We start from the raw sequence: 12358 nt of genomic DNA on the forward strand, positions 1-12358 counted from the left end.
ACGTGCTCAGCAGCCCAACACCATAGCCACTGAGCTACCACGGCGGGTGGGAGTGATTACGCTTCCGTGACTACCAGCGACCGCGCACCGCTTGCACTCGTGACCAAAACATAATACTGTCGCATACTGGCAGCATAAATGCACACTAGTACAACGTGATAGGACGTACTTCTACCCTTCTGCGTCCTTAAGTTGTAGCACACGAAGCAATCATTCTAGTAACCCGCCACGTTGGCTTACTGGCTATGGCATTAAGAAAGTACTTGACATCGTATTTGAAGACTTCACTTTGATTCTCCTGGAGCGCTTCTGTTCCGAGATATTCATCATCAGAGTTGACGCTTACTCAGCTAATTGCGCATTCAGGCACATGAATCTCAGCAGAACATTAAGCTCCCATAGCGACGTAGCTTACTGCATGTGGCATATTATTGGCAAGCTGGTCTTAGCTGATGACAGTAGCACTTTTGCTAATGCCTGGCGAAAAACAAGCAACTGACTTTTTTTCTTTTCCCTCACGTGGGCGTTCGCTCGCGTCTTGACAATTTGTCGAGATTCTTGTCGCCGGGTCTAAAATTAACTGACTGATTGTCAAATTTGATGATGAATATCTCGGAACAGACGCACTCCAGGAGAATCAGACAAAGTGAAATTGCCTTAAAATACGGTTATCTTGACGTTTCAAATATAAACAACTACCACAATGATGATATAAAAATAAATTATGGTGTTTTGATTATTTAGCTGTTTGATGACCATTATTGTTCGCAAAAATTGTGTTCGTCAAAGCACGAAAACCTGCTGTGCAAGCTGATTATTCGTAGCTAGCACTTTATTTTTATTAAAACTACTGTTAGTTTAACTTAGAGATACTGTAAAGTGTATGATGCCCACGGAGCAATCTAATCGACATCAACGAGTCCGGCAGGAATATCTGATTCAGCTAAATCATTAGGCTTCAGCGTAAGCAAGCTTCTTATGGCGTTATGGAACAGGTTTTAAGAATTAATATGATTGCGCGGTGATGCGAAATATTCTCAAAGGCGCATCAACGCACCACCTGTGCAATCGTGTGAAGCCACCAAACAATGGCCCCAAGGAAAGCTTAAGGGAAATTAGCTCGTTCTCTTCTCATTGAACCAGAAAATTCCTTACGGATGAGGTCATGTTCGCGAAAAACATCATCGTCTGAACAACCCTGAAAAACTTGAGAAATAAACCGGCAACAGAACACAACGTGCTACCGGCAGGAACCGAAGCATCAAACTCCGTGTGAACCGTGACAGTTGTTCCTGCGCCCCTACCACCCACGAAGAGCTGTCTTTTTTCACTTTCATGTCGTTTTTAATGACGATATGAAGTTTCCATCAACTGTAAACCCCCCTCTTACCATTTAATACGATGGCTGAATGAAATATATTTATAATGCTTTCTTCCATGTCGTTGTCTGTAGGCTTCATGAGGTTATTACTGAACAATTGTTCCCTTCAGTCCGCCTTACTTTTCCCGCTGATATACATTCTCTTTTGCAGCAGTCATAAGACAACTCCGATCAGATGAACCTACAATCAAGCCTAATTGTTGGACATATAACTCTTACTTAGTCATGACTGCAACGCCACTATTTGACGAAGGATCTCTATAGGTATACGTGTCACTTATAAATGACACTCATTCCCCATTAGCAGTGACCTTGTAAGAAAAATAAGAAACCACGTGTTGGCTTCTTTTCAAGTGAATAAAGGCACATCTTGTGGCCTAGATATTTTATAATTACTGTTCACTCTACAAATTCAGCCTCTGCATTGCGATTTATTTGCCTAGATATGAAATGTCGTAGATAAGAAAAAAAGACACCCCCACAAAAAGAGTCAAAAGTGAAAAAAGAGTCAAAAAGAGGGAAAAGCTAGCCTGTAGAAGCAAGCGACAACTATCAGCCCCCTCATCCGGCCACACATGCGTCGTGTTTGGCTGTTTTCTGGTGCCGTGTAGGCCAACGGCTGCAGAACAGGCATGCTAACAATATTGGGCAAAATGTTTTAATAATGACTTAACTGTGCCTTCTCTCAAAAAGATGGTCTAGATGCTGCGAAATCAAAATCAAATCACTAGTTCCCAAGTAAAATTAAATGAAAAATTTATTCTGGTTCAAAAGGCGGGCTTTTCCCCCCGCCAAGTTCTAAGACGAATACGGCAATATAGGCGTCATTTTATTGTCGCGGTGTCTCAAGTGCATGAGTGCTGAAATGGTACAACTTATACGATGATTCTATGCTATGTAACGGCTTAAGTAGGTTCTCGCATACAATTTCAACCTTAAAAATTGCTCATTAGCAGGCAAAGCGAATTACTCGTAGTAAATATTCCTGGTGCTTGCCTACAACGTATAAATACTCAAAACGTTTTCGCGTCATGAGCGATAATGTGCTTGTGGAAAAGGGGTAGCAGCGCGTGTGTGGATGACTGCATTCGCTGACTGCGTGGTGTCTGGTGTTCAATGTCATGTGCCATAGACACAACTCCAACAATGACCGATGCTGCTCTCATACTTTTGCGACGGCGCTTATACTACGTATCGCTCGCGTTACCAAGATAAACGTGTTGAGAGACCCAGTGATCGTTTGCGGAGTCGTTGACCCCAGTGTCAATCCATCCTAATAGCTGCACTACAGTTACATTTTATCGCCCATAAATTCTTTATATCCGTTCCGCTTCGCCATAAAGTTGTTTGAATCATGAAATCGGAGCTGCAATTATGCCACTTTCTAGTTTTTTTTAAGTATAAAATTGTGTGACTGCACCAATGTGAACGCGGTCGCCTATAGAGCAGTATAGACACTTTAGTCAAGGCGATCACGAAGGAAGAATTCCTACCATCCACTTTAAGCCGTACAAGCGTTTCATGCCTGCTACAAAATTTCGAAAACAAAAAGAAAAACATAAAGGAAATGGAGGAAGGATATAACAGCACAATGCAACTTTCAAATGTTCGCTTCCCTTTTCTTTCTGAGTCGGGCACTTATGAAATAACTGGAGCTAGGGGTTACAGAGACACCAGAAATGTTTCCGCTTCGGATTACGATAGTTTCGGTCTGTATAGTAAGAACAGCATCCGAAAAGACAAGTTCTTTGACAGTACACACATACACAAGCGCTGCCAAATTCATGGAACTATAGATGGCGAGAACAGGTATAACAATTGGAGCAAAGAACAATTCGCGTACCGTACCGGTTTACAGTTAATCATGCTAACTGGCGGAAGAAGATGCTGAAACACACATCAAATGACAACCGAAGGGCAAATAGGTTCTATCTTGCGTACACGTCTGCACCGCAAAATTATAAAGCGCAGTGGCATTCAAGTCGAAAGCACTACACGAAACCACAATGACACAGCAAGGAACGTGAACATGATCGTGGCGTCAGTTCCATCAATCCTGTTTCTAGGTCGCAATAAGCGTCGCCGCAAGTCGTTTTATAGCACAGCTGTAGTAGACAAATTTTGCTGAAGTATCTGCTGTACGGCAGCTGCCCCAAACACTGTCGGTAGTTGTCTTGGTGGAATGTCGGACCGTAATAAGCTGAAGATTCTTGCTCTCGGAGTGTAGGATCGCGTCGTATTTATATAGCTCACGAAGATACTGCAAAGAAAAATGAACTTCCTTCGTGCGTTAAGAACCCTAGTTAACGGCCGCCGAAGTACACAGAGCGGCCACCTTGGCTCTCTGCTCTTCGCCGAAGTAACAAAGTGCGATATCATTGTCGCAACGACAATCATCATCATGAAGACAGTAGAGACTGTGAGTTCTTCGCGCTTTTTGCGAAATAAATCCGATCGCATGGTACTATGTGCATGTATTTAAATTGGAAACAACTTATAAGGATATGCAAGGCTTGTCCTCATTTTGTCTCTTTATGTTCCAGTGTGTCTAGGAATACAGGTCGACTTTATTTTAGTTGTTCAGCTAACTCCGCTCTAGAGTTTCCAATGCAGTGACATTTACTCTCGTCTTACATTATTATTATTATTATTATTATTATTATTATTATTATTATTATTATTATTTCATTGGGTGATTCCCTACTGCTCCATAAGCTTGCGCACAATGGTGTTGAAGCTGCTATTGTAGCTCTGCTATGCAGCTATCTCCTCCATAGCTCTTGCTTTGTGAGCATCAATAATCGATGTTCTTTTGTCCATACCTCATCTAGTAGTGTGCCCCAAGGTTCCGTGTTAGGTCCACTTCTATTATTAATTTGCATTAAAACGTTTCCTCGGCAATCCAGAAGTCTTCATTTCTTCTTTTCGCTGACAACATCAAAATATTTAAGGAAATGCACCATATTCAGGACAGCCGTGTTCTGCAGTCCGACCTGTCCTCATTATCTAAATGGAGCTAATTAGACGGGCTCACTCTAAATTGATTGAAAAACTGGATTTTGCCCTATTTGCATAAAGTCTATAATACTGTATTTCCTTTTTCTGTTCATCGTGCAGTATTGACCAGGGGCCGTATTCTGAAACGTTCGCCTAGGCGAAATCAGCGTGCGCGCTGATTGGCTGGTTGAGCAAAATTGAATGACGTCGGGCTCAACCACACAATCAGCTCAACCTATTTTGCTAAAACAGCCAATCAGCGCACGCCTGAAAGCGAAAAAAGAAATTTCGCCTAGGCGAACGTTTCAGAATACGGCCCCAGGGTTGCTGAAATAAAAGATCTTTGTGTGCTTTTTGATAGCTCGTTAAGCTTCGCCCACTCTAAGCGCGTAGCATCTCGAGGCCTGCGCACGCCTGGTTCCGTATGCCGACTTACAAGACATTTCCTTACCTGACTTCCCTTCCTCAAACGTTCACATCCATATGCCTTCAATTATATCTATATACGCCTTAGTAGTGCGGAATGGCACAAGCAATTCAAAGAGCGGACTAATTGAACACCCACAGAAAAAAACGCAGTTTCACCCGAATGATGCAGCATCGTTGCGAAGGCAAATTAGTAGACAGCTTTACGAAGTAAGGATATTATTTTTATCGGCCGTATAAACTTGGAAACATTCGCTTAGTAACCAAATATCAAGCATACGCCTACTAACTAAGTAACAGGCAAGCAAGAACACACCACACTCGATGCCCGCGCACAATGGCTGTCAGAATGCTGGCGTGAGGAAGCACGGCAGCAGTAGCGAGCGAAGTGACATTCGTACTGTCTATTGAAATTAAATGAAATTATGAGAGTTTACGTGCCAAAACCACAATCTGATTACGAGTCACGCCATAGTGGAGGACTCCGGAATAATTTGGACCACCTGGGGATCTTTAACGTGCATCTAAATCTATGTACACAAGTGTTTTCGCATTTCACCCCATCGAAATGCGGCCGCCGTGGCCGGCATTGGATCGCTCGACAAGCTGTCTCTCGCTTCAACGCAAACTGAGCGCCGAGAACACAGCTCGCACAAAGGTATGAGCCGTCTGCAGATCGCATTCAATATAAGGTACGTGCGACTGCGCAAAGTATGCAGTTGGTGCCGGAGTAGAACGCCCCCCCCCCCCCCCCCCACTCTCTCCCACGCTGCCTCCCCGCTTTCCTCCGTGCGCGCGCTAGAACGAACCGCGATCGGTTCATTCAAGCCGGTTCCGGTTCATTCGGGTTCGTTCCGGTGCGAACCGGAATGAACCGGTTCGGTTCAAAGAACAACGCCACCCCTCCTCCGTCCCTCTCAACCACCCACAGTCTTTCGCGCGATATAAGACGTGTCCTGTCAACATTCCTTTCTTACGCGCGCCAGATTGAGCCGCGATCGTCGGATCCACTCGCGCGCTTTCCCTCGCACATACAGCATACGGATCGCGGCGACGGTGTTACCGCTCTTGTACTTGATACGGAAAATCACGGTAACACCGACGGCAAAAAATGCGCCTGGAGTGTATAATTGCTATCGCGATAAACGTTCATGAGTATACTGGGTGGTTCACTTAACTTGGGCCCAACTTCAAAAATATACAAATGCTACGTAGATGGACAAAACCAAGGTAATGTTTGCCGTCGCTTGGAGATACTCTGTTTATTTATAATCTGATTATATTTATTTGATTATTCATAATCAGATCGTGGTTGTGGCACGTACAACCCCAGAATTCTATTTTCAATTATTACATGTCCGCATCTAAAAGTTTCTGTTTCACGGTGGGTTTCGCGGAAGACTGCCAGGGAGCATAGACCCTACCTTGTTACTTCCTCTTAGAGCAGGCACTCGCCTCTGCACAGAATAGAAAGTCTATATAACTGGCATTTTCTCAATCTGGATGTCTTTCAAAACGGGTTTTCTTCTGTCTGATTTGAATTTTGCTCTTTCTTTTGAGCCTTCTTTTTAGCTGCACTCCTCTCCTGTGTTCTCATTGTTTTTGTCTTCTTCCGTGTATGTACTCCGCCTCTGAATAATGTCTTATTGGTGTATTGTTGATCATTATGTAGTTGTGAATCCAGTTTTTTTAATTATTTTATTCTAACACTTTTTGTTGTAGTTTCTTTACATTTCTGCCTTTCCTGTTTTTGTTCCTCTGTGTACCAGGTGTATTTCTTAAGCTGTGCACATCCCTCTGCCGACATCGACTGCAATATGCGGGCGTCGTTTCGAACAGCACTTGCGGTCCACCAAAGATGGAGTACGTGCACAGAGTTCAGAGGAAATTTGTCTTCATACATGTACATCGGTGCTCTAGGCAGGTCGGCCGTGAACAACAGCCTCACTCTCAGTCCTCGCTCGGTCTAGAACATCAGGACTGCAGATGAACCAAAGCGGACCTAACTTTCTTATTCAAGCTTGTAACTCGCCTCATTGACTGTGAATGAGTATTGGATGACTTTAGTGTAAGAATTTTGCGAAAAAATCACAAGGGTGACTAGTCCTTCTCATGTATCTACTTCTTCCGTCTCAAAGAATCCTTTACCCCGAATTCTGAGGGCCTACCACGAACACTCACGCGAACTTCACATATTTCACAAGTATTTGTCCACTTTGCCAACAGCCCTCAAATTCATTTCAAAACTGATTTCCAGAAATATCAACGTTCTTTTGGCATGTTTTATGAAAAAATGTTATCGTAAAACTCGTGTACTTGAGGGGAGGCCCGACATGATCTATTTCCCACATCTTTACCCCTCTATGGTGCCATATACATATATATTGAGAAAACATCTGAAAGAAATGTATTGCTGGCTCATTGCGCTTACTGAACCAATTAGAAACCATTATACAGGAACCAATTCATTTATTTCAGAAATAAACGAAAATAATGGTATGTTACCAATCGGTAGCATCGCACCATAATGTAGTGCAAATATATGCTGGTCTCTGTCACTAGGTATGCTTTTAATGTGGACCGATGACCGTTTGTACCAAACTTCGGCATTCAACTGCCACATTTATGAAGAACCAATTCCGGTTGCTATCGAAGAGTACGTGTAGCATACTTCTGTAGGTGTTTATTCGTGCCACTATGTTGCACTATGGGTTATGGGCGATGTTATGGGTTTTATAGGTGGAGCATGATGGATGGAATAATAATGCATTTAGGGTGCAGATGCTCGGGACAAGCTCCCGGATAATGCCAAGGGCAATAAAATAACTCGACTGCATTAATTCAGATAATAGTCAGCCAAGCTGGAACATTTTAGAAACCGTCCGAACCTTAGAACCACTAACGCGTCATGTTACCAAGCGGTCACAAACACAAATCGGAGATTCTAGTTTTCATGTGAGAAACTGCGCTTTTAAGGAAGTTTGAGCCTGTATTTCTCATTGCTGCCACCGCGAAGAGTTTTACAGAAATCCTGTAGCTAAGAGACAGCCAGAAATCCAAAAATGTAGGAAACTTACGCCTTCGGACAAAAGAAGGCCGATTGTTACACACTATCGTGCCATGTTACCATATGGTCGCGAACACGAATTAGAATTATTCACGTGCATAAGGAATGCCAATGCATTTAAATGATGATAATGCGTACGCTTTTTATTGATTTTTTTATGCAATTGTAGTGCTCATGCAGCTAGGATAGACATAAATATAGGGTTAAGAAAAAAATTGAAAAGAATACAACAAGGGCGCGTGCTACCGCCTGGAGGGAAATTTGCAGGCACTGCTCCTAGGAGAAGAAAGCCTGAACAATCGACATTAAAAATAGGTACGTTACCAAACGGCTGCCCCGCGCGTTAGTAAACAGATGCCAGCCTGTGAGTCTCGGAGGCTGCGTGGACCACGGTATTTTACCAAACGGTAGCGCTGCCCCATAGAGGGTTATGTTACGTGTCACTTGAATGTAGGCAACCACGAGACCCGGTACGCTGATGTCAAGAGCCCGGGGAGCATGCGGAAGTACAACTTCCACTTCCTCCCTCTGCTGGTGCAAGCTCGCCATATACTCTTTACTGCTGTTCTTTATTTATTTATTCATTTATTTATTCTATACCGCAAACCTTGTACAGATCCAATCAGGGTGGGTGAAAAGATAAACAAAGCAAATATAAACAAAGTTAATAAAGTTTTAAAGTATCAAAGTGTGGCGAAAGGCAAAATATCATTCCAATCGAATACAGTGCCAGGAAAAACATGAAAACTTGAATAAATCTATTCGTGCGAAATACAGTGTCACCGAATTAGGATCATGGTGGCGAGTATGCCTTGATGCCGAAGACGATAGATAGGGTGAAGGGTTAATCGCTTGGTCCTGATTCCGCAGCATGAAAAGAAATTGTAAACGCAATGTTTTCCTTCTTCGTCCGATGTACACATTGAATGCCATTAGCCTGCATTATTTCCGAGGGTGAGTCATACGGAGCAAATTTTGAGTGAATAAACCTTACTTGCCTCTGAACGTTTTGGAGACAGGTAATATTGTGTTTGTAAATGGGTCCCCAACAACGCATGCATATTCAAGTTCCGGCCTAATTATTGTATTGTGCGCAAGCAATTTTACGCTCGGGGGTGAATTTTAAGCTAATTTTGTAGCAATTACCATATGCTTGCGGTCCAGACTTCTATAAATTTCAATGTTGGGTTTGTATCTTTTACGTTTCATATTGTTATGGTAGGTTATATATATTGTGCGCTTTTTATTCGTGTCTATTGAATCCGTCTCACTCCATATAACAGTTACAAAACATTGTGTCACGACGCCTCTTTGAATACTGCTTTTATTTCATATCTTTCTAGTGCCTACCTATTTGTACCCTGAATAACCCACAGTTGCCTTAAATTAAATAATCTATTTCTTGTACCCAGCTAATACTGTGAAGTAGACGTCTGACAGACTATGTGTGTTATGCCAATTCTCACGTGCGCTAGTACCAAGACCAAAAGGTTGGTCCTGGGCTCGTTAATAAGGTTGATTGATCGATCGATCCATCGAATATTTGAATGGAAGCTGCCGTCACCATTATAAATTCGATAACCACATCTGTTATGCTCGTTTTTAAGGAAACTCTTCGCCAGAAGTTTGTACGCGTCATGCGTCTCACACAGAATGTGGATGGTTGAACGACACCCTTCGTGGTATTCGCTGCGCCATATGCCACAAAGAAAGCAGACTTCCTCCGCAAGGCATGACTGTGTAGCTGCGAAGAGAGCTCTTTTCTGTTATTTCAGAGATTTGATAGCGAAAAGCGCCCTGTGTAAACTTTTCTCTAAAAGGGCAACCAGGATTGCACTTGGACATTCCTAAAGAGGAAATTTCCTATACTGAATGCTAAGTGCCGCCAAAATTCCTTGCGTCGGGGATGAAATTAAAAAAAAGGGGGGGGGGGGGAGCGGTAAAGCCAGGGCAGTCATTGCAGCCTTACGCTTCCCCTTCCGAAGCAGTACTTGACTCATAGTGAAATAATTAGCACGCACAATCGACAAGGAAAGAGTGAAGGGAGACACACGAGCGTTGTCCCCCTTCACTGTGTCCTTGTCGATTGTGCGCGCTAAATATTTCACAATGAATTCGTACCAACTCGCCCAACTATCAGTTCTGCTGCAGTACTTGACTATCTTTAACACAAGACCAAATGGAATACAATGCATAATGTTCGATAATTGGCAAAATATTTCTCGCCATTATTTATAGAGCATTTTCACTAACATGAGCCATTATTTTTAATCACCTACTTGTGGAAGTTCTGCCATGCTGATTAAAGCAGCTGAAACACATTTAGCTGTGTTCGTCTTGGTCGTTCCATGCACAGGGAAGAATCGTATTCTTAAATTATTTTTGGCAGCCATACGTCCGCTTACGGCAAATATATTGTAAGAAATGCGCGATGCAAGTAATATTATAAAAAAGAACGACTATAATTTAATGGAGAACCTACTTGACTTCGAAGCTTTTCTGTTAGGCAGTAGAACAAGATTTAAGGCTTCCATAAAACACACATTTATCTCAGTTCGTCAAGTGGCTTCGGATTTACGGTATATGCAAGCATTTAGCGTTTGATAATACGCCTTTTTGAAAAACATTCTGGGAACGCGAGCCATTTTATAGTTCATAGGTAATAAAGAATATTATGCGCATGATAGATAATAGAGCACTTTAATCGTTTAACGTCACGAACTTGAGCACTGGCAGGAACAACAAATAGGTGCTTGCCACCCTGCCCCTGCCACAACTAGGTGATAGTAAAATTCGGCCCTGGCTATCAGTTCGTTAAATAAGTTTGTTACAGCACAAGTCGTGTACTTTTTTGTTTGTTTCCAAACTTATACCAGGAGTAATAAAAAACGTTAGTAAATGGCCCAGTACGCTGCAAATAGCTGGCTGTAGTAAAAAAAACAATGCTGCTCTGTTGACCTTGGCTTACCACGTGGAATATGTCGAGAAGAGTGCAGAATGGGCCCTTCGTAACAATGGGGTAGTTATTGGCCGCCGTCTGAGCTCTACCGAAAATAATCACAATCCCCAACGGTATGCTCTTGAGCACGCAAGCTGCAATCTCGGCCACTCTGAGAGGGTCCATGTTTTGCTACAGCCTCGGGGAATGGGAAAGATGATGCGTCATCCGCCTGAAGCGAGTGAAAACGAATAATTTTACGATGAGCGAGAGCAACGTATGTCTATAGAACGTATGTCTAGATGTCATATAAGTTTCTGCATGAACTATTATATCGGGTGTTTTTTTTTTCAGTATATACAGAATTTTTTAAGCTCGCCTGTGGTAGATAGCAAAATTCTATACCATGAACTGAATTGATCGAACAGGTGGACTTACTTGTATAAAATATAAAAATGCGCAATCGATAATTAACACACTTTTGCTGATTAAAGAAATTTTTTGCTAGTTACTTTACAGCCCATATTACAACTTACGAATGGCAGCCGATGCTCTTGCACGGCATATATACTTGGAACTCATTCGGAAAATGGCACTGGTTTCTAGATATGCAGCCTCAAAATAGGGGTCAAAATTCACTGGTATACGACTAACTTTTATAAATGCCAGTATTTACATGAAAGCTAAAAAGGAGCTGGAACGGCAAAGTAATTCACATTGACGTTCCAGTTGCTTTTGTGCTTCAGAGCATAAGTATGACACCTTGATATATATATATATATATATATATATATATATATGCGCAGATTGCAGCCGGACATTTTCCAGATGCCATATTGCCAAGAGCGCAGACTATTCAGGAAAAAACTAGTGCCGAAGTGCGTTCTAGAGTGTTATACTTCTTGCTTGTGCAGCGTTTCACCTACGCCCAATGACGGCCGTTAAACTGTTGTTTTGCGAACTGAGTAGTTAAAAAAAGAGGGTTGTTTTTCTTCGGTAAAACTTGGCAGCGTGTACAATCTTTCCAAATATTGTAATAAAAAACCATTGCCTCTCTCATTCTGCTAATTACGCGACGACTGCATACAGTTCAACATTTGCGCGTTCTGAAACGTAATAGTGAACCAGCAGAAGAGAAGTGCTCTTACCAGCGCCGGTGATGTCGGTTTGCTGTCGCTCTCGTTACGACACTATCTGGCGCCTGGATTCGAAATGACGTTACTGCCATAAAGACAAGATTTTATAGCATATAACAGCTGTTCAAGTTTAAAGAGCACTGCAATGCACAAAGAAATGACCCGGGATGCGTCACACCGCGAACACTTGCAGCGCATTGTGAGAGCTGGGCTGGACGAAAACAGTTTTACTATTTCCGTTCAGTCGCTGTCTGAGAGGAATATAATCGCGAAACTTTATCACATTGTTTTGTATTATACGTATGAAACGTACATATCAACGTGGAAGCCATAGAAAATAGTAGGTTTTGCGTTTCAGAATCGCATGTAGATCGTGATAGATGCCTTATATGGAGGGCTCCGCCAAGTGTCGC

General features: G+C 42.5%; 1 protein-coding gene across 1 annotated transcript in view; it reads right to left on the reverse strand.

The window, feature by feature from the left end:
* The window catches only part of LOC119443683 (ATP-binding cassette sub-family C member 3), a 203301-nt gene extending 192271 nt beyond the window's left edge, over positions 1-11030 (reverse strand). The window contains exon 1 of the mRNA XM_049660466.1: positions 10840-11030. Coding sequence (XP_049516423.1) covers positions 10840-10995 — 156 coding nt within the window. The 5' untranslated portion in view covers positions 10996-11030. The remainder of the gene's footprint in view (positions 1-10839) is intronic.
* Positions 11031-12358: the final 1328 nt, after the last annotated feature.

The sequence above is a fragment of the Dermacentor silvarum genome, chromosome 1, assembly GCF_013339745.2.
Source record: "Dermacentor silvarum isolate Dsil-2018 chromosome 1, BIME_Dsil_1.4, whole genome shotgun sequence".
NCBI lineage: Eukaryota > Metazoa > Arthropoda > Arachnida > Ixodida > Ixodidae > Dermacentor > Dermacentor silvarum.